The sequence below is a fragment of the Equus quagga genome, chromosome 1 (assembly GCF_021613505.1).
Source record: "Equus quagga isolate Etosha38 chromosome 1, UCLA_HA_Equagga_1.0, whole genome shotgun sequence".
Taxonomy (NCBI): domain Eukaryota; kingdom Metazoa; phylum Chordata; class Mammalia; order Perissodactyla; family Equidae; genus Equus; species Equus quagga.
Window position 1 is genome coordinate 38,050,564 of NC_060267.1, and position 23,758 is coordinate 38,074,321.

The 23,758-nt window shown below is 36.0% G+C and overlaps 1 protein-coding gene across 1 annotated transcript in view; it reads left to right on the top strand.

The window, feature by feature from the left end:
• The window catches only part of SLCO1A2 (solute carrier organic anion transporter family member 1A2), an 85,317-nt gene that overhangs the window by 49,759 nt on the left and 11,800 nt on the right, over nt 1-23,758 (top strand). The window contains exons 10-17 of the mRNA XM_046677689.1: nt 3,705-3,811; nt 5,920-6,066; nt 8,778-8,876; nt 9,722-9,940; nt 12,243-12,407; nt 13,664-13,859; nt 19,083-19,245; nt 20,198-20,370. Of these exons, the coding sequence (XP_046533645.1) occupies nt 3,705-3,811; nt 5,920-6,066; nt 8,778-8,876; nt 9,722-9,940; nt 12,243-12,407; nt 13,664-13,859; nt 19,083-19,245; nt 20,198-20,370 (1,269 nt within the window). The remainder of the gene's footprint in view (nt 1-3,704; nt 3,812-5,919; nt 6,067-8,777; nt 8,877-9,721; nt 9,941-12,242; nt 12,408-13,663; nt 13,860-19,082; nt 19,246-20,197; nt 20,371-23,758) is intronic.

Below are 23,758 nucleotides of genomic sequence, written 5' to 3' on the forward strand. Positions count from 1 at the left end.
AAAGAATGGAATTTCCTTTCTCAGAACAATGCTTTCTAAAAGCACAGAGCACTGTAATGGGAACTGCAAGGTGCAGATTCTGTCTCATCTGTCTGTTTTGTGCTCCTGGCTGCCTGCTTCCACTTACACAGCCACATTTTGTCAATTTATGAAATAGAGATTTGAGACAGCTCTTTCATGGAGTTGAGTCTGATGATAAGATTCTTAGGCTCTGGCAAATCTGGGATTACTCCTTTCTTGGGACTATTTAGATGCTTCTAATTACAGTTGAGTTTCTGTTTAATTGTAGGTCACCAAGAGACTCAATCTGAAGATTGATTTTTATTTTAATTTTTACCAAAATAATATGTGTACAAAGTTGTAAAGCTAAAATTATATTGAAAGTCTTATGTTGAAAAAAGAATTGTCCCGTTACTTCAACATTGGCCATATTACTGCTTTCTAGAGACAACCACTCCCAAGTCTTTTAGCTCTTTCTTCTGCTGTTTGCTTCCGTATTTATAAGTAAATGTTTATCCTTTCAGTTTTTGCTACCTTAGTGTTGTGTAATATCTATTGACTTCCTACTATAAGCTCATGTTCACTATTTTCATGTGTATCACTATGGAAATATTTTTTACATTTCAACTAAAACATGCTGTTATCTTTCCTTTCTTATATCACTTTTTATTTTCCCTGGATTTAATAATTGCCTCATTTTTTATTTTGATTTGTTTTCTTTTCATTTCTCACTAGCCATAAGGAAACTCTCTACTGGTATGGGAATGTCTTCTCAATATACTCATACATATCAGAGAGTTTCATTTTTGTCTTGAAGATACCTCTCCTGTAACCACCAATTTTTCATGTGCAATCTGAACCAGGAACTCTCTAGGCTTTCTGAGTGACTACTTCCTTGAAATTGGTCTTCAACATTATCTTGAGAATCTGCTTTGCCTTTTTCTTCCATTCAATTCCTTATTTCCTGGGTATCATATCTTCTGCTTTCCTTTTTCACTCTCACTCCTTTTTATGGAAAATGTAACCTGATAGGTTTCTGAGAAAGTGTGTAAGCGAATTAAAAATTTTAAGATCTTGAACATCTGAAAATATGCGTATTCTATTCCCACACTTAGTTGATAGTTTGGCTGGTATAACATTCTAGGTTGGAAATATTTTCCCTAGGGATTTCGAAGACATCAGTCCAATGTTTTCTACCTTCAAAGGTTACTATTGAGAATCCTATGCATTCTAATCCCTGTGTCTAACTTCTTTTCTCTGGGAGCTATTGAGATTTTCTTTTAAGTTCCAGAGGCTAAATTCGTAATTGTCTACTATAGATCCTTTTCGTCCATTGTGTTCAATGTCTTCAATCTGGACATTTGTAAAAGTTACTTGTATTGTTTCTTGATAATATCAGCCCCTACTCCTCAATTTTCTGTTTTTAGAAAATTCAGTTCTTCTTCTAGTTCTTGAATATGGTTACATCCAAATTAAGCTTATATTTTTCTCATCATTTTTCCTGCCATTTTCTCTCTTCTTGTCTTTTTGTTACTTTTGGGGAGTTTTCTTTAACTTTATCTTCCAAAGCTTTGAATGGATTTCGAACTTTTGCTACCATATTTTTAATTTTCAAGGACTCTTTTTTTCTTTGAATGTATCGTTTTAAAGAGCATCTTCTTTCAAGAATGCAATGTCTTTTCCCACATACATTTTCCTCATCTGTCTTCATTGTCTTTCTCTCCTTCAAGTGTACAGTTTTTTATTTGTTTTGTCTTTTTCTTTACCATTATAGGCTTCCCTCATATATCTGGTGGTTCTTGTTATCTATTCATATTTAAGAGAGAAGAATAACAACTACAAGCTAACTGGAAGTTCTGTGTACATATGTAGGACTTGGTTAACGGAGGACTTCACAGCACAGGGACTGGCTGTGTTTTAGATGGCTCAGAACTGCCCATAATCTGTCAGTTATCCTAGGCAGGGATTCTCCAGTCTGTTGCCTGAGAGGTGGAAGCTTGGCTACCAACCAGGTGGGAGAGGAATCTCACTTTTCAGTATGCAGATTTTTTTTTAACTTAATACTCCTGGTTTTTAGTATGGCCTCCATATCCTCAATGTACCTGGTCTGACTCTCTAGAGTCAAAAGACCATTTTCAGTTAAAATGGCAGATGATGTCTATCAGGGTCTAACTGATCCACATACATGCTTTAAACCAATCCTCTTGTTTTTGGGATCATGCCCACTCCCACGTTTAGACGTATCTTGTATCTTCCCTGAGATTTCCCAAGGGGAGTGTGGCACACGTTTGGTTGCTCCCCTGTAGGCACTTACTTAGGGCCACTCTTCTCATATCAACTAATTCAATGACCATTCAGTTATCTGCTTTCCCATTTTCAAAATCTTATTAAACTCTTTCTTCTTGTCAAATCTTCCATTCTCTTTATCCTTGTGGCATTATACCTTTTCATTTTCCATTTTAAAATCAATTTACTGCCATTTTGTTGATGTTTTGGGGATGAATGGACTTTGAATGAGTTATTAGGTTTTAATAGATAACAAATGAGCAAGATATAGTGTCTTCTCAGGGATTTCTGAAGGAATCAGAAGTTTCCAGGCAAAGAGTTTTTACTGTCCTTTTATTTCCTATCCTGTCCAAGACAGCATCAAATAATATTCAGCTATTATTTACATTTCTTTCCACCCTCTGCCAAAGGTATTATTTCTTTGCCCAAAGCTGGCATGTCTCATTGGATCACGGGTATGGAGACAGAAGCCTTTATCCACAGTTCACAGTCAAACTCTACGGGCATGACTGGGCAATTGTTCTAATGGGAAGTTATTTTGACCCTTTTCGTTATGTTCCATAGCATAGAAATTAGGACTATTGTTGACATCCAAGCATAATACTCTTTAGCTTATTTGGAACTCAGAAGGGCAAATTTTCTTTGGCTTTCTCTTATCTAATAGAAACATAGAAGCCAATCCAGCATAATTTCTAACAAAGAGAGACTTAGCGGGACATATTTCCCTCCATTGTTGATGCGTGGTAATTTGTTTTCTGAGAAAGGGCATGTGGATCTTGTGGCAATTTGCCTAAGGCGAATGGTCACAGTCTATTAACTCTTTTGTTCTAATGAGAAGAGAAAAAGTCATTACATTGTGCTCTCACAGTGTTTGAGATTCTCCTAAGGTCTCTCATTATGATGGACGAATGTTTTGTTTTTCTTAGGGATTAACGAGCACATGAAGTAATTAGTGTTTGGCTTCCCAGAAAGCGATGGCATATTTCTTATGAGCAAACCTCAGAGAATCCAAAGTTGGAAGCTGGTTTTGTGGTGGTGTTTTTTCCCCCAAAGCCTTTATCTTCTTAATTATACTTTGTAGAGTCTATTATTTATCTTAGTTTTTGTTCCTCATCCCACAGTAATTGTTTCCAGGAAATGATCACCTAAAAACCACAGAAGGTTGATGTTAGGTAATCTAAGAGGAAGATTATCCACATGCAGATAACTGAAAGCTAGCTGTCAACAGATTGTATGTTTACAGCGAGTGGCAAGTTCTTTTTGGTGATATTATGATGATCAGATAGCAAAGATGAAAAGTAAACTACTTTGCTGGATGTGGATGTTGTGTCTTAAATGAAGCAGGAGTAATCTGCACAATGCTCACATTGTCCTCTTTGGCTCCTTAACACGAACATGTTTTCCCTGTGTTCATACAGATATGAATATGAATCTACAGTTTCAGTTTCAGGCAATTTGTCCTCAAACAGTTTCTTGTGTATGGAAAATGGAACCCAGATTTTCAGACCAACAGAGGATCCATCAGGTTGTCTACTTCATTTTATTGCTTTCTGTTCAGTGAATTTGTAACTGAACACTTTCTGAGTTATTGGGTTTGGTTAAGAAAGTAAGGCAAATGAGCAAAATATATTTTCTTTTTTCAGGGATTTTGGAAATCACGAGGGAGACTAGGAATGTCTGATAACACAGAATATATTATATTTATATATAATATATATATTTGAATATACTTATTAAGACTGCCTTGTCTATTGTTTAAAATGGTTATTTAAAAATAAATCAAAGACATCCATTCAAGGACTACTGTAGAGTTAATTCTGTGGAGCAAACATTTTAGAACAATAGATTTACACTGATAATTTGGTCTATATAACATGTAAATAGGAAATAGACATAGAAACAAAGTTCAAAGGATTTAAGTTTTATCGCTAATCTTCTATAGAAGAGAAAGCAGGCAAGTATGCGATAGTTCTGATTTACTCTATTCTCTTTCTACTGAACTAGGAACTTATCCTTCTGCCCCACTTCTCCTTCTTTACCAGAGACATTACTTTACAGTCCAACACAGTAGTGGTGCTTCTTCGAGCTTCCTGTAGTCCCAGAAAAACAACATACCAGTCTCTACCCCTTCCTATGCTAAGGCATCTATACAATCTTCTGGTGATACTTAGTCTGGAGGTGACCCTGTTGACTTACCTCAGACTAGAACTCTCTATGATGGGGACATTTTTATGCTGGATTCATATCAGTGGAAGTTACAGTGGTTCTCAAGGCTAGGAATTTTTACTGCCAGCACGGAATCAGAAGGAACCAAAATAGTTTCAGGGAGTGTAAGAATAGCTGTTTCAGAAACTCTAAGCCAAGGGAACCCCCTGGGGAAACAATGAAAAACAGTGACATAACAGTGGCCTGTGTTCTTTCCTTGGGCTGGCTTTTGCCAAAGACTAACTCTGATCCTATTTCCTACTTTTTTTCTTTTTTAAAAAAGTGTGCTTTGTAGTAGATAAATCAAAACGTCCCAAGTCTGGTGTAGTTCCAGGAGAGTGTATTGATTCTTTGATCACCTGATATTTTTAGTTTTGCCATAGCATGGGCCTAGAGTTTGCCTACGATCTCCAGAGACAAATCCTTGTGCCCACTGTGGGAAAAATATACGAATCCCCAGAAATGGAAACTGATCCTTTTGGACTGGGAATGACTGAGAGATAGACTTCATAAAAAATTTCCAGACCCAGCTGTGCTCAGGACCCTCACATCTGTGGGTGGCACCTGGCCAGCTTGTAGGAGATGAGAATAAGTTGTCACTCACTTTCCTGAAAAAGTGACCCTGCAGAGCGTGCTCATGGCTTGACTGCTATTTTGGCTTAGAACAAAAATGGAAAAACAGTAGACATAAGTCTTCAGAGATTTACCTATCTTCCTCCCTTTCAATCCTCTTTGGACTAGTTTTTGTTATTCTACTAAGCAGCTGCTGCTCCAAGATGGGGATGGATTTCTTTATTAAAACTTCTTCGGTGGTTACAGTATACAGTAGGCATTATAGAGAAAATGTGATTACTACCCAGTGAAATATTTTTAGTGTCCATAAGTAATTAGAGCTGTAGAGAATTCAAAATTCAGTGAGACTCTTATTTAAATCTTATAAATATAGTATACATGCTCGGGAGAGATATTTGTGAGTTTTTTCTTTCCCCAAAGTTAGTATAGAAATGGGGTAGCACTCATAGCAGCTAACTGGGCTCAGTAGTTGCAGGAAACTAGCTCTCTGGAGGGAAAATAAAAAGCCCTGGTTTTTAGTGTTTGCCAATTTCTGTTGTGTAACTATTTCCATCAAACTACCAATATGTTGTCACTAAACACTGAATTGGGAACAGAGGTGTATACTCATCTCTCCCAACCCAGTAGAAACTGGCTCCAGCATACCACTTATACTTGGCCATACATAAGCTCTCTGTCAGAAAATGCAAGAGGGATGGCCCAATGATTCCTTGCCAGCATAGTAATATAAATGGTTGACAAGGTGCCATGGTCACATAAGAACTGTAAAATGCTTACCAAAAACTTACAATTTAAGTATCGCCAATACTTCACTATCAAAACACTAATGCAATGCCTTTTTTTCTTTTAATGCAGAATGTGTGAAGGAAGTTAAATCATTGATGTGGGTGTATGTACTAGTAGGAAATATCATACGTGGAATTGGTGAAACTCCCATCATGCCTTTGGGTATTTCCTACATAGAAGATTTTGCCAAATCTGAAAACTCTCCTTTATATATTGGTGAGTTTGAAAATCTGCCTTAGCCTCTTTTCAGAAAAGTAAATTCTTTGAGGGTGGATATTAGTTATTTATTTTGACTCTCAGTGATTTCCAGAATGATAAGCAGAGTGCCTTGGCACTGTTGGCCATCAGTAAAAGTTTGTTGAATGGAGAAATTACATGCTAACTCCAAACAAACCCTTTGCCAAATCTGCTTTTTACTATTAAAAATATCCTAATCTAGTTTTCCTGGAGTTCTCTTTGCCTTCTCCATTTCCTTAGCACCACTCTATATCCAGTCTGTTAAGAGATTTACCAAAGGTTTCTCTAAAATTTCCCCTACATTCAAAACCTTTCTTACTATTTTCATTACTTCTATTTTTGTTCAGGTCTCTATTACTTCATCTGCAGGTTATTACAACTTCTTTTTTGGTCAGTTTATCTCTAGTATTTTCTCTTATCAATTTCTTATAAACATATGTGCAGTATAATTTTTCTCAAACATTGTTTTAATTATGTCTTCTCTACCAAGTTCATGAAACATACTGGCTCTTTATTTATTAACTCTGATTTCTCCATTTATTACGCATAGCTTACAATCAGTTTATCCTTTTAGTTTCCTATATAGTTTCTCTTCACCACAATCTCTCTATACTAGTCAGGCTTTTTCATATTTTTCACAAGTATTCATCTTCATATTTTTGATTATCTTCCTTGAAATTTCCTTTTGTAAAATCCATCAATGTCACCTCCCACAATATCCAACTTAAGATCCACCTTCTTATGTTGTCATCCAGTCTCCGAAATACTCTTAATTTATTATGCATAACTTACATTCCTTAGTTATTCCATCTGTGGGTTACAAAATCATAGCTTTGAGTATAGGAACACTTTGCTATTAAATAGACATATCTTTTAAAAACCAGAGTAGTTCAAAGAAGGTGAGAGGAGATAGGAACAAAATTACACATAATCAAGATAGATTAAAATATTTAGGATAATCATTACTCCCAGTAATTTTTGGCACTTTTTGATGACTCTCTGATTTTGCAAACATCTTTCACAGTGTTTTTCTATTCAGTCCTTTCAAATTCCTTAACATACTTCTTTTGAAGAATACAAATGCTCACCTGCAATAAATTAACAAACACCTTGTTATAATATGTATTTCTTTATTCAACAAATACTAGGGTGTATAATATATATAAATTACTATGATAATCTCTCTATATATTAAGATAAATATGACATGGTTCATATAAGATTTAGTGTATAAACAACTACATAGCTATAAATCGGTGAAATTTGAAAAATATTGTATGTATAATTAAATTTGAAAAAATGAAATAAATAAATATGTGTGTGTATACTTACATAAGCATAAATCAATTAGCTATGCATCAAGGAAACAGTTCCACGTATGGCTCTGGAGTTTAGGGGAGAACATAAAAGCTAGATACAAAGTTTGAGAATCATTTATACAGAGACAATAAATGAAACCAAGAGGGCGAAATGAGGTTGCCATGGGAGACCATATATATAGTGAGAGGTCCTAGAAGAAAATACTAGGGAACACTTCAACTTCGTGAGTAGAGTAGGAGGAAGAAAAATCAAAGAAGGAGTAGTCATAGGGGAAAAAGTGAGACAATGAATGTATAGTTTTATGAAAGTCTTAGGAGGAAAATGTTAAAAGTAAGTCGGACAGCAATGTCAAGTAACATGGACAGTTAGGAGGACGGAGACCAGAAAAGGACACTGGACAAGTAACCAAGAGATCACTGGTGCTACCTGAGAGTGTTTTGATTAGAATGTGAAAAGATTTGAGTAGAGTGTGTGGTAAGGAAGTAGAAGCAGAGAGTGGTGAAAGGAAAGAAAGCACAGGGTGTTTGAGATATCGGAGAAATCAGTGGATGGGAGAGATTGAACAAACACAAGAGAGGGAGTGTGTGGTTGAGCAAGACCTCAGAGAAGATCTGCAGGGATTAGTGTCAAGAAGTCAGGTAGGTGGGTCAGCCTATAGAACTGTGAAGAAGGCAGAGACAATGGGTGAAGACATATTTTGAAGTCAAGAAGAAGAAAGTTGAAGAAGCTCATGTCTGGATTTTCAGTGAACATAGAGAGCTCAGCATAGATTCTGAATTGTAGACAAGTCATGAGATAACTGCTGATGAAGTTCCAGAAGAGTAGGAAGTCAAGTGAGGACAAGGGGGACTGATGGAAATGGAAGATAAGAATGTGGAGGATAAGAAAAGAGATCATGATAAAAGTGAAGAGAAGCATCATTAATAGGGAGGACATAGCCAGAGGAAGTTTCAAACTGAATATTTGGGAGCAAAGTTTTTCTGAAGAATGTGCCATAAGAAGTTTATCATAACATGGATTGCTTTAAAGTTCCTCTAAAAATGTGACTATGGAAACCATCAAAAGAATCTTGCTCTATATTGTGACTTTGTCAATAGCATGATACTAGCTTATGCTGCTACAGCTAATCTTTACCTGAGTCCTCAGCATGAAAGGGAACTTGGAGGCCTAGAGAAAGTGGCTTTAAATTATCAGGGTCCTTTTTAAATATTTACAGAAACAACCTTTCTACTTATATGTATACAAGCTTAATTGTCTCACAAATTGAATATCTAAAGCAAAAATAATCCAATTTTCAGACTCTATATAGAATTAGAACTCTATGTGGGTACAGAGCTCTACTATAACTTTATATTTTCCTTTATTTTTAGGGTTTATAGAAACAGGAGCTATCATTGGTCCTCTGATTGGACTTTTGTTAGCATCATTTTGTGCAAACGTTTATGTCGACACTGGATCTGTGAACACAGGTAATTCAATAACATCTATTTAGACAGTGTCTAGAGGACACAGAGCATCTTCAGGGATGTTATCGTAGTTAATCGTTGACCTATTTGACCCCCAGTTAGATAGATTATCTCCACTTTCACTGAGCAAACGGAAGCGGAGGAGTTTAAATAGTTTCTCAAATATTTCAAATCAGTGAGCAGGAGAGCAAGCTAAAATGCTGATCTTCAGACTCAAAAGCCAGTGCTCTTTCTACTACACTACAACCATATTTCTTGTTTTTAAAAGATTTAAGCACATAGGTTTGAATTTCTTTTCTTTTTTTTTTTTTAAAGATCGGCCCTGAGCTAACATCTGTTGCCAATCTTTTTTTTTTGTTATTTTCTTCTTCTCCCCAAAGCCCCCCAGCACATAGTTGTATGTTCTAGTTGTAGGTCCTTGTAATTCTGCTGTGTGAGATGCCATCTCAGCATGGCTTGATGAGTAGGGCTAGGTCTATGCCCAGGATCCGAACCCACAAACCCCAAGCTGCCAAGGTGGAGCATGCAAACTTAGCCACTGGGCCACGGGGCTGGCCCCTGAATTTCTTTTAATTGAGCAATCATTTGTGGATAATGAAATAGACCTTGTAGTTCTTTAATGAATACCTATTTATAAATTCCTTACATGATAAGACAGATAGTCAAACTAATTTATTGCTAGACAATATTGTAACACCACATATTGTCAGACAAGTTTTATGAATATCTGAATTATATGAAATTCTATACTTTGATAAAACCTGAGAACTACAATTTTAATAATTTTCTATAGTTCATACAGGAGATAATACCTTAAGCTAATAAAGAATGCGTGTGTTTCTTTACAGAGGACCTGACCATAACTCCCACTGATACGCGTTGGGTTGGTGCATGGTGGTTTGGCTTTCTGGTTTGTGCAGGAGTGAATCTGCTCACTGCCATCCCTTTTTTCTTTTTGCCCAAAACGCCTCCAAAGGAAGGACTAACAAATGATGCTGAGATCGTTAAAAACGACCAAGAAGAGAAACAAAAAGAAGTCAAGAAGGAAAAGGATGGAATCACTAAGGGCAAGTATAAACACTTTAAATACTATATAATGTACTTTTTCTTTTATGTAGATGTGTCTGTATTTCAGTCTAACACTATAACATGCTAGGCTGTGTTAAGACACTTTGTCACTGACAGTCAGCAGTTAAGAATGTCTCGCTAGTCTGATTCCTCCTATGCTTCCACTTGGAAATAAGTAGTATAATTTGGAAGCTGACTTAGGTCAGCATTTATATAAAATTTTATGTCAATCTGGGCACTCAATATTTAGTTATTTATTTTACTTGGTCCCATTTGCCTTAAAAAATCTATTTTACAGGCAACATAGGCCTAATTTTCAAAAAAGAAAGAAATTCAAACTAAGAACAAAAGGAGGAAAAGATATACATGAATCGAAATAAGTATATAGTTCTGAAATCAAGAACGTTAGCTTAGTTCTGAGCCTCCTGGAATTTAAGGCAGAAAAAAAACCCAAACATGGTAGGGCATATAATTCTCTATATTTGATGTAGGGAAGAATAACAAATCTTAAAGAGAAACTGTTCCCCAAGTAACAAATTGTAAAAGAAAGAAAAAATTATCATATGATGTATGATACAGGTAATATTGACCACATAGTTGTTTTTCAGTAAATGCAGGAGCATATTTCATGTAACCGGGTTTTTTGTATAGATTCTCAAAGCATAATTTACAGGCATTTCTGTGGGAAACCAAGCTAAGATAGTCTAAGTAGTATTCAAGAACATGGATTCTCACATTTGGCCACATATTGCAATCATGTAGGAAATTTTTTAAATTACTGAAGTTTAGAAATTCTGTAGATTTGCCTAGATGTCTGATTTAATTAGTATGAAGAGTGGCCTGGGACTTGGAATTCTTAAAGAACGTTTATTTAGAAGGTGGGTAGGGGCTCAGTTTCCTTAACTGTAAAATGTGGATAACAACAGTGCTTAGTATTATAGAGTTGTCGTGTAAGGGTAAAAGGAGTTCTGGCATATATTATTATTATTACTGCTATTACTATTAGCATTATTACTGTTGACCCTACTTCTCCTACCATCAGCCATAAATTATAGTACCAATTTGCACAAAATTATTATTAACCATTTTGAATTCACTTAAACTGCAGATGAACTTAATTTAACACCTCTCGGATCATTCGGAGCCAATTCAGAATCTTGCAAATTCTCAGAGTCGTCATGGTTATATTAACAGCTCTTCTCAAAGGGCTGATATGGACTGATAGAGGATTTTAACATAGAATATTGTTAGTGTCTGCAAGATCAATATTCAAAACTAGAAAAGAGCTTAACTTAGTATAAGACATATAGAAAAGAAATTGGAACCACTGAGACTCATCTATTAGGACAGGGATGTCAATAAACGTGGGTGACTTACAAAGCTCCAAAGAGCTCTGAACACAACTTTTTACCCTGCCATGTGCTTTATTCATAAACATGAATTCTTCAATGAGAATTCATTTCTTTGCATTAAACCATGCTGAAATAGGAAAAGGAAAAGGAAACCGTAAGTGAGAATTTGACCCCAAATAAAGGCAGTGTGAATCTAGAACGTTTGCTAGAGATGGGCCACAGATTTGGCTCTGAGCTTTGTCAGTCCACACAAACAGGGAAAAGGCTTGGTTAAATCATTTACATGGTCTCTAGTATATACCAAATAAATCAGCATCTCAGGAACTGAGACCTGGGGATTGGTATTTTTAAAAGACCCTCAGGTGGTCTCAATGTGCATCCTCTTGTGAACCTTTGGCAGAAACACCAAAACTGTTGTTCTAAAGAAACAGAAAAATACCTGGTACTTGAGAAAATCTATATCTCATGAATTCCCACATATATCTTCATTTTAAATGTTCAGGAATGATAATATCAATATTTGAGTGTGAACTTCTTTATCACGTTGATTTTCTTCCAGACTTTAGAGAACAGAACAAGTATCTTTCATGCTAGATGATCTCTAGAGAAGATAAGATATTAAGAGCAGGATGAAAAGGAAATGGTGTGAACACAGACAATATTTTGGTCACGTTATATATAGCTTTTCCTTAAGACACAATAGTAATTTACTGAAGGCAAAACTATTGTGTTCTGACCCCTACCTAGTCAACTGCATCACTAGAGAGCAGAAGCTGCTAAAACAATGATATAACTCTAGCTTTCAAGAGGTAAAAGAATTAACAAACATATGTGCATTATAAAACAGAAAAGCATAATTTGGAGGGGAGGTTGATATTTCAGAAAAAGTTAATCATAAAATGCAAAGCTGAGATAATTTGATATTGTTTCGTTCTTTTTCTTTTTTCAGATTTTTTACCCTTCTTGAAAAGTCTTTTATGCAACCCAGTTTACATGCTGTTCATACTAATAAGTGTGATCCAGTTCAATGCATTTGTTAATATGATCTCCTTCATGCCGAAATATCTGGAACAACAATATGGAAAATCATCTTCGGATGCAATCTTTTTAATTGGTATGTTTGTTCTTTGCCGATTAGCAGCTCACTTTTTCCCATGAAATGGTGAACAGTGTAACAATGGGTCCAGGAAACTCCTAAATTGAAATCTGTTAGAATATTTTTGTCTCATTTCCCCTTTCTGCTCTCCAGTGAAATCAAGAAAAGGTAAGGAAGGGAGGAAGCCAGGCAGTCCTGGCTTTCTTCTCCTTTTTGCTCTCTTTAGTCAGAACGTAAATTCAAAATACTTGTGGGAATCTTGGGGAATGCACAGATTAGATACAATTTTCATATAGGCAATCCATTAATGTAAAAAGGGAGACAGGGTTACCTCGCTAGGAGTCCACATTTTACTACCGGATTTTACTTTTGGCTCCAATTCATGAATTCCATGTTCATTCTAACTTAGTTCCCTGGTCCTCCTGGTGGTTCGAGGCGTCTCTGCAGCCCATACATTCTGATTTTCCTGTGACCACACTAACCCCTACCCTGATCTTTTTACTGTTTTGAAAAGTGAATTTCCAGGCTACCTGCATCCCCATCACGTAGAGTGTTAAAATTCAGGTACCTGGGGCTCACCTCAGACATACTAAATCAGACTCTTTCGTATGGGGCACTGGAATGGATTTTTAACAAGCTGTGCCAAGAATGTAATTCCATGAGCAGACCCTGGCATTGTGAGAATGCAGTCTAGGGCTGTCTTTTCCTTTTTCTTCTTTTCTCCTTTCTTGGGGGGTGCCTTGGGGGAGGGAGAGTGCTGGTCAGTAGCAGCAAGACATAAAATTAAATACCCTTGACAATCACAGGCTCAGCAAAATGACCCTCTAAATTACCTTGAGATGGGTCAAATTTTTAACAACCAGAGTAGGAATAAAGACCTGCAAAATCATATAAATCACAAATCATATACATAATCCCACTCCAAAGAATGGGAAGCAAAAATTACTGGTCAACTTTGACTTGTCACTCCTCCCTGGATCCTAAGAAAAGGGATATAAATGTGACCTTTGCCTATATGAAATTTACAATCTACTGTAATTACTTAAATAGATAATAATGATAACAGGCTTCCAAAATATACTTCGATGTTGTGGGGCATTTTAAAATCTCTCTGTGTGTAGTATGTAACTAAGTGGGGACAAAATTAAATCAACTTTCTTCATTGTGAGTTGGACCTCAATGGTTTCTTATGTAATACATATTAGATAAAAAAGATATCATATTTTTTCCTTCACTAAATCACTTTGTAAATACTATTTTACTTGCATTTGCAGGTATTTATAACTTACCTCCAATATGCATTGGATATATAGTTGGTGGTTTAATTATGAAGAAATTCAAGATTACTGTCAAACAAGCTGCCCACATAGGATGCTGGTTTTCTTTAATTGAGTATCTTCTCTATTACTTGTGTTTTCTCATGATCTGTGATAACTCTCCAGTTGCTGGCATAACCACCTCTTATGAAGGGTATGTTGTTTTCTAATGGATGTTATACTCTTTCAACAGTTAATAACATATGTTCTCCAATGATTATCCATGACCAGATCATTTTCTAATTGGAATTAATGGCAGTAATCTGTAGTCTTTCTTCATCTTTCCTCCATCTGTCAATCATAACCCAATCCATGCAGGTTCTGGGCTTATTAAAGAGGTTGGGAACATCTCAGAAGGTTAGTGAGTTTATGAAGGTGTGTGTGTGAGTGTTTGGCTTTGTGATATCCTAGTAGATATTAAAGAGGATATCAAAGGAACTACCTATAGTTTTAGGTTGTATTAGGATATGTTATCCATATATTTTATCCTCTCATAAATGAGTAAAATTAAGAGTTGACTATACAGTCTCAGTCATCTTTATATGTTTCCACAATGGGCTTAAATTTAGCCTAACTGAATCCTAAGACATGGCATATTAATTCGTATGTAAATTCATATATTTCATTTGTCTAATCATGTCTTATCATTTAATAGTTTTCGATTTGTATTTTGAGGTTATCTGGGTTTGTAGGCAGGCTTTACATAGTGATGTGAATTTTTAAAATTCATTTGGAGGACATATTTAGATAAGGGAGTAATCCGTTAAAATGAAATGAAGGGCATCCTAACACGTTTCCTTTAACATTTTCAAGGAATATAAGATTTGAATAATTTTAAATATAAAATCATAAAGTAATTTTGTATATTAACTGATTTGTCTTGCAAGTTCCATTTAAAATAGGTATTATTATTTCCATTTTACAGATGAAGAAATTAAGATTCAGAGGGATTAAATGACAAAGGTAGTTCATGGCAAACTTCTTCAATTTCATTAATATAGGAACATAGAATTTAAAACTGGAAAAATCTTAAAGATTATTTCCATTTCCAATTATTCCAATTCCTAGAGCAAGTGTGTAAAAAGGCAATTTATAATCTAGTCATGGAGTTAGGACTTTAATTCAGTCTCTAGACCCCCATGCTAGTGTTCTTTCAATCACCTTACACAGAGCACAAGAAAATCCTCTGTTGCTAGACACTTTTTAAAAACCTTTTCTTCCCAGCTTTATTGAGATATAATTGACATAAGACATTGTGTAAGTTTAAGGTGTACAGCCTAATGATTTGATACACTTTATATTTTGAAATGATACACGTCTATGACCTCACATATTTACAATTTTTTTTGTGTGGTAACTTTTAAGATCTACTCTCTTAGCAACTTAAAATATACAGTCTTGTTAACTATAGTCACTATGATGCACGTTAGAGCCCCAGAACTTATTCGTCTTGTAACTGGAAGTTTGTACCCTTTGACCACCTTCACCCATTCCTCCCCACCCCCACCTCCCCAGCAACCGCCAATCTATTGTCTGTTTCTGAGTGCTGGTTTTTAGATTCCACAAACAAGTGAGATTATATAGTATTTGTCTTTCCCTTTATGGCTTATTTCATTCAGTGTAATGCCCTCAAGTTTCATCCATGTTGTCGCAAATAGTAGGATTTCCTTTTTTCTATGGCTGAGTAATATTGCATTGTACATATATATATATATATATATATATATGTCTCCATGTCTTGACTGTTGTGAATAATGCTGCAATAAAGTCGGAGGTGCAAATATCTCTTTCAGGTAGTGATGTCATTTCCTCCAAATATATACCCACAAGTGTGATTGCTGGATCATATGGTGTTCTACTTTCAGTTTTTGAGGAGCCTCCATACTGTTTTCCATAGTGGCTGCACCAATTTACATTCCCATCAACAGTGTACAAGAGTTGCTGCAAACTCACCAGCACTAGCCTTTTTGATAAGAACCACCCCCGACACACTTTTTCTTGTTCTTAGCTCTTTACTACGTTGCCTCATTTAATCTTTACAGAAATAGTGCTAGAATTATTTCCATTTTTTTTTTAAGGAAGATTGGCCATGAGGTAACATCCATTGCCAATCTTCCTCTTTTTGCTTGAGGAAGATTGTTTCCAAGCTAACGTCTGTGCCAATCTTCCTCTATTTTATGTGGGATGCCACCACAGTGTGGCTTGACAAGCAGTGCTAGGTCTGCACCCGGGATCCGAACCCATGAACCCCAGGCCACTGAAGCGGAGAGCGCAAACTTAACAACTATGCCACTGGGCCGGCCCCATCTCCATTTTATAGAAGAGGAAACTAAGGTTCAGGGAGTAACAGTGCATGAGCAAGAGATGTCAAATTTTAATTTGGCAACTAGACTCCAGGGTCAGAGCTGTTAACCATTTTAAAACTGCTTGTCATTTCCACTGGACAAAGGTTTTGCCTTTGTTCACGATCATTAATGATGTTTTCCCCCCTCTCTTTTTTTTCCAGTTTTATTGAGGCATAATCAACTAATGAAATTGTAAGATTTTAAAGTCTGTGTTATGATGACTTGATATATGTATACATTGTGAAAGGATTTCTCCCATCTAGTTAATTAACACATCCATCACCTCACATATTTACCTGTTTGGTTTTTTTTGGTGGAAACATTTAGGTTCTACTCTCTTAGCGAGTTTCAATAATACTATAAACTGTTATCAACTATAGTCACCATTTTATACGTTACACCCTCAGGCCTTGCTCTTCTTATAACTGAAGATTTGTACTCTTTTACCAACCTCTCCTTATTTCCGCCACTTCCGGGTCCTGGCAACCACTTTTTTACCCTGTTTCCACAAGCTTGACTTTTTATTTAGATTTCACATATAAGTTATACCATGCAGTATTTGTACTTGTCTGGCGCCTTATTTCATTTAGCATAATGCCCTCATTTAGCATATTGTCACAAATGGCAGGATTTCCTTCTCTCTCGAGGCTGAATTGTATTCCATATTGCAGAATATATATCATATCTTCTTTATCCATTCATCCATTCATGGACACTTATGTTGTTTCTATGTCTTGGCTATTGTGAACAATGCTGCAATGAAGATGGGGGTGCAGATAGCTCTTCGATAGCTTGTTTTCATTTACTTTGGATATATATTCAGAAGTGGGATTGCTGGATCATGTGATAGTTCTATGTTCAATTTCTTGAGGAGCCTCCATACTGTTTTCCTTAGTGGCTGCACCAATTCGCATTCCCCTCCACAGTGCACAAGGGTGACCTTTTCTCCTCATTCTTGCCAGCATTTATCTCTTGCTTTTTGATAATAGATATCCTAACGGGTGTAAGATGAGATCTCATTGTGGTTTTGATTTACATTTCCCTGATGATTAGTGATGTTGAACATCTTTTCATTTACCTGTTGGCCATTTGTATGTCTTCCTTGGAAAAATGTTTATTCAGTTCCTCGGCCCATTTTTAAATCAGATTATTTGTTTTTTTTGCTCTTGAGTTGTATGAGTTCTTTATATATTTTAGATATTCACCAACCCCTTATCAGATATATAGTTTAGAAATATCTTCTCCCATTCAGTAGGTTGCCTTTTCATTGTGTTGACTGTTTCCCTGGGTGTAGAGAAACTTTTAAGTTTGATATAGTCCCACTTGTTTGTCTTTGTTTTGGTTACTTGTACTTTTATTGTCAAATCCTAAAAATCATCACCAACACCAACATCATGGATCTCACTTGCTATGTTTTCTTCTAGGAGTTTTATGGTTTCAGGTCTTAAATCTAAATCTTAATCCATTTGAGTTGATTTTTGTGTATGGTGTAAGATAGGGATCCAATTTTGTTCTTTGCATGTGACTGTCCAGTTTTCCCATCATTATTTATGAAGAGACTATCCTAACCCCACTGCATATTCTTGGCTTTTTTGTTGTAAATTAATGGACCATATATGCATGGGTTTATTTCTGGGCTCTCTATTTTCTTCTGTCCATCTATGTGACCGTTTCTGTGCCAATACCATGCTGTTTTACTATAGCTTGTAATACAGTTTGAAATCAGGAAGTGTGATGTCTACAGCTTTATTCTTCTTTCTCAAGGTTGCTTTGACTACCTGACTATTCAGGATCTTTTGTGGCTGCGAGATGGGCTCTATGGCTGCCCAGATTCTCTGGCCAGGCCTCCTGGATGGACGGGACTGGAGGCTAAGCTCCTCAGTTGGGCAGGGCTGCAAATTTACTTCTCTGCTCTGCTGAGGCAGTAGAACAGGCTCCACGGCCAGTATGTGTTGAGTGGGGACCCAAATCTGGCAGAATTGCCAACCCAGCTACTTGACCAGACAAGGCCACTTGACCACTTGGCTCTGCAGAGCGTCAGAGCCACTAGCTGATCTCTACTTGGGCCCTGCTGCAAGAATGCAGTCTCCCAAGATCCGAGTGCTAGTTTCTCTAGCCCCACCTCCCTTCTCCTTCTCTATCTGATACCCACTGGAGGAGCCCTGCAGATTCTCCCTGTGATCACCATGTGGCTAGATCTAATGGGCCTCCTGGGAAGCATCCCACAATGCTGGGGGAGCTGGATGCCCACCTTGGGCTTTCTTTTTCCACTGGAGAAACCATAGGCCCAGGGGGTGCCTCTTGGTGGGTGCTACGCTGACCTGGGAGAGGGGTAATTTGGTCAGAGTGTACCTGCTCCTCTTACACTTCTAATGTGGTCCTTCTTGAACTCCACGGTCCAGGGGAGTGCTTCAGCCTCACCCCTAGGTTCTGGGATTCTTACAGTGGTGACTTGTCTATGGATAGCTGGTAACTGGTCTTCTTGTGAGGGGACTGAAGTCAGAAACAACGTATGTCACCATTTTGATCAGCACTGGACACTTTTTATACTAGAAGAATGTATTTGTTTACTCAGTTAGTTATGTTTCTGGAGCTAAATGTATTGTCTACGATATAAATTGAGCTTACAGATTTTGATCTCCAAGTGAACCTTTGAGATTGTTTTTATAAAATATGATCTCTCTTGTTACTTTCCACCATATGGATCAACCACAGGGATTAGGCCATCTTTATTTTTGAGTTCTAATAATACCTGGAAAAATGCCTCCCATGTGGCAGCCCCTCGATTAATGTTTGTTTATTGGCTATTTGTTTATCTGAAATAAATCATTGAAAAAGTGGTTACGTGACCACCAAAGCAGGTATCTTTTATGCCAAGCTATCGTACCCAGGCCACACATGGATGGTTGGAAGATTTCTGTTTTTATTTTGGGGAGCAGAGGAAATATAGTTGCAAGTTGAGGTGAAAAGAAGAAAAAGAAAATGCGCTATTAGTCTTTCATTGTCCATGGCATTATTTTAAACCATTTCAGAACGCATCAAGATTTATACGTGGAAAATATCCTTACTGGCTGCAACATGGATTGCAACTGTCCAACTAAAATATGGGACCCTGTGTGTGGAGAAAATGGTTTGTCGTATATGTCGGCTTGTCTTGCTGGCTGTGAGACGTCTGTTGGAACAGGAATAGACATGGTAACACATCCTCTTCTTCTTTTTTACGGAAATTATGTGTTATGCACCTTATTGGCACTTTCTAACTATGAACTGGGCCTACATTTGATAAAAGTAAAATTAAAGATTTTCCTCAAAATCAAATTATCTTTTTTGTGGAAAAAATAAGTTACTTTCTATATGCTCACTTGATTTACCCTTTATTTCCTAGATTTTATTTCTTAAACCTTCACAGTGTCTGAGCACTGATCTTTAATTTCATAACAGTTGACATTATTACTTTGATAATTTGTTTTACAAATACTCTGGACTGAAATATTTTTATCACTGAGATAAAGTTCGCAGTTTGGGTCTCAATTATTCAGCTAATTGCATTGCTGGGTTTTTTTTCCTTTTTTTCCTGTGTATTGGTATGTACATGCTTTCGTGCTTTTCACTTTCTGACAACTTTTTAAGAAGATGGAATTATGCATGTTTTCTTGCCTAAAAAAGTCACAACACATAACGTCGATTGGTGATCAAAGTAAAATATAAATTTTGATTCTTCTTAAAACCTGGAACAAATAAGAATTCAAAAAGGGTTAGCTTTGCTCTATTCTTGAAATAAACTATATTTTTTTAAACAAAGCTTTATTTGTAAATATCTAAATATTTCAACTGAGCATTCTGAAACAAATTTTGTTTGTCATACTTAGTGTTGTGGCAAATCAGCGTATGTTTTAAGAAAGCATAACTGTAGGCTGGCTGAGCTATTGCAAATTTATGCCATACAGTTAAAAAGAAATGCCATTTTTCTGAAGCCATTCTTCTGAGTTTTATTTTGTGCTATAATCCTGGGAGACAGCCTAAAGGAGGTGAGAACAAAGTGAATAAACAGTCTCCATCTTAATCTAATTGGCTATGTAGAAAATATTTGAGATCTGTGTTAAAATTTGCCTTCCTTAAATAGGGTAATATATATATTTTTTGGCAGGTGTTCCAAAATTGTAGCTGCATTGGGACATCAGGAAATTCATCTGCAGTTCTTGGGCTGTGTGACAAAGGACATGACTGTTCCCTGATGCTTCAATACTTTTTAATCCTATCCATGACCAGTAGTTTCATTTATTCTTTATCCGCCATACCTGGATATATGGTTCTCCTGAGGTATGAGAATTATTTTCTGTAGATTTGTCTGTTAGATTCTCTATTAGATTCTTTTCTGGTCATTTATTAAGGGAGCTTTTTCTAAGAAAGCCACTTGGAGTCCATAGTATCTAAGAATTCATGCTCTAATATATTATTTAAGAGTTTCACTTTAGGCATTGTTGAGTTTTACAAAATTTTAAAGTTAGCAATATCAATGTTCATCTGTTGGCATTTCCCTCTGCATCTGTCCTTCCTTATTTCTTAGAGTTAAATTAGTGAACCGCTCATTGTTTAACACAAGAAGAGACACGTTTATATTTTGGGGTAAACCATGTGAAATAGTCATTCTGATAGGTAGAGTGACTGCCCAGCAGTCATTTCCTATGGTCCGACCTAGCCAACAGCAGAGTGTAAACCTGTCAGAAGCCCCAGTTGCACCAATTATTCTCTACAGGGCATCAGGCAGGTCATTTGGTCTTTCTGAGTTCCGTTTTTCTTTAAGAAAACATGGCCATAATATGGGGCCGGCTGGGTGGCTTAGTGGATAAGTTTGCATGCTCTGCTTCGGCAGCTCGGGGTTCCCAGTTTCAGATGCCGGGCACAGACCCAACACTGCTCAAAAAACCGTGCTCTGGAGGCATCTCACATAAAAGAGAAGAAGATTGGCACAGATGTTAGCTCAGGGCCAGTATTCCTCACACACACACACACACACAAAATGTGGAAATTATGAAATACATTTAAAAAATGGGCATAAGAATAAAGGCTCGACTCTCTTACACAAATTTGTGAGACATAAATGATGAAGGGCTTTCTAAAGCTAGGAAACTTCAGAACTAGAATTCAAAGTTAGGTATATCACACATGTGTCTTTCAATTACAGCATTCTTCATGCCCGGTAAACAATCTTATATGTCTAATAAACACAGTTTGCATTTTTTTTCTTTTCTTTGACTTTTATTGGAACTCAGAAGCAGAGTTAAGTTAATCATAATTCTTGGTTCATAGTACAATACCATCATATGTTGGGGTAAGGTTTCTCTCTTGTTTTACTTCATTTTTACTTTTTTTCATTCCATTTCCCACTTCCTATCACCATGGGCACTCACATTAATGTGATATATATATGTTCTCATACATGTGTTTTCCTTTGTAAAATATTAAGAGTTTTCTGTGTGTGTATGTGTTTTTATATTCACACAGATGATGTTCTGCTATAAGTCTTGTTTTGGTTCATGAGGCACATGCATACATAAATCCACCAAGTACTGCTAGTATTTTTGAGTTATACCATCACTGCATGGGAATTCCTACCTCCTTATAGTCTCACTAACACTTGGAATTATCTAACTTTCTGACTTTGACTATTCCAATGGGTGTAAAATGTTAGCTCAATTATTTTTTTTCCCTGAGGAAGATTAGCCCTGAGCTAACATCTGTGCCAATCTTCCTCCATTTTATTTATACATGGGTTGCCACCACAGAATGGCTGATGAGAGGTGTAGGTCCATGCCTGGGATCCAAACCTGTGAACCTGGGCCACCGAAGTGGAGCATGCCAAACTTAACCACTACGCCACAGGACCGGCCCCTCAATGATGTTTTCATATGTGATTTCCTGGTTCAGTGAGTCTAAGCATCTCTGAAAACATTTTTTCTAGCTCTCTGGGCTTCTGCTTCACAATGGTTATTCATTTTCTTTGCCCATTTTCCATTATATTTCCTATGTTTTTCTTGGTGACTGATAACTACTGTCTAAATTATAGACATTAATGTAATATTGTTAACATGATGCAATTATCTTCTCCCAGGCTCTCAGTTTTCTTTTAATTTTTCCACAGTATCTTGTATGAAATTAAATCCTAAATTTTGTTGCACTGAAACATAATGTTCTCGCCTTAGGGTTCATGTCTTGAGGGGTGACATTTAAAAAGTGTTTCTGCATTTCTGACTTATAAAATTATTCCCCTAAATTTTATCCTACTAGCTTTACAGCTTTACCTTTTACATATAGGTCTTTAAACCATTGCAAGTCTATCTTTACATGTGGTGCAAGAGAGATGGACGTTCAGTGTTATTTTTCTTCATATAATAGTTTTCCCAACATCGTAGCATAAATAAGAGGTCCTTTCTTTGATTTGTGCTGCCACCTTTATCACATCTCAGGCTTTTAATATAACATGCGTTTAATTATGTTGAAATATAATATTTTCAATCTTATTCTGTTCCACAGTTTTATTTGTCTGTTCTTATACTGGTGCCATAATGATTTTATTACTTTGACATTGCATGTGTTAATATGTCACATGGTAATTCTTCCTCATCCACCCACCACTGTCACCTCTACTCCTCCTTTATTCTTTTCTTCCAAAATTGATTTAGCTCTTGATGCGTGAATCTTTACACTCACATATGAATTTTGGTTGAGTTTATGTAGATTCTATAGATTAATTGGAGAAAATCTGACATCAAATATTTGTAAACATGGGATATCTTTCCATTTATTTAAATTTTTTATAAATACTATATACACACACACACACACATATGCATACATACAAAGTGGCACCATTTACAATTACAAATATATAAGTATCCAGATCCATCCATCCATCCATAGATATGCATATTTATGATTGTAAGTGGTACTATTCTCTCTTGTATTTTCTAGTTGGTTATTGTTGGTTAGAGGAATGCTGTTGACTTTTTAAAGTTTACTTTTTAATCCAGCAACTTTTCTTATTTGTTTTAGCAATTTGCTGATTTTATTAGGTTTTCTCTGTAGAAATACATGCAAATATGGAGAGTTTTATCTCTTCACTTCCAAATCTTAGGCTTTTAAAATTTTTTATAACACCAACTTGGACCTCCAAAACTGTATTAAACTGGAGCGGTCATAGTGAGTTTTTTTTTCTTTTTTAATCTTAGTGGAAACCATGTAACATTTTTTCATTAAGTATGATGCTTGCTGTAGTTGTTTAATATATAGTTTTCATCTAGTTTCTGAGTTTTTAATAATAAAATAGATATTAAACATTATTAAATATATTTTTATGCATCTATGAAAACATAAATACATAATTTTTCTACTCAGTACTTTAGTGTAGTGAAATAAAGTGATAGATTTTTTATGTTGAACTGTTTGCATATCTGAGAAAAACCATACTTAATGACAATATATTTTTGGATATAATTTGATTTGTTTAAATAATACTTTATTGAAAATTGTTATTTCTATATTGATATGTAAAATAGACCTATTATTTTCTATTCTTTTCTGTTTTGGAATCATTCTAGGCCCACAAAATGAATTGGTAAATTTTCTATTTTTTAATTTCTAGAATTACTTGCATTAAATATCTGTTGAAACTTTTATAAATTCACCTGTAAAACTCTTCGTACTTTGT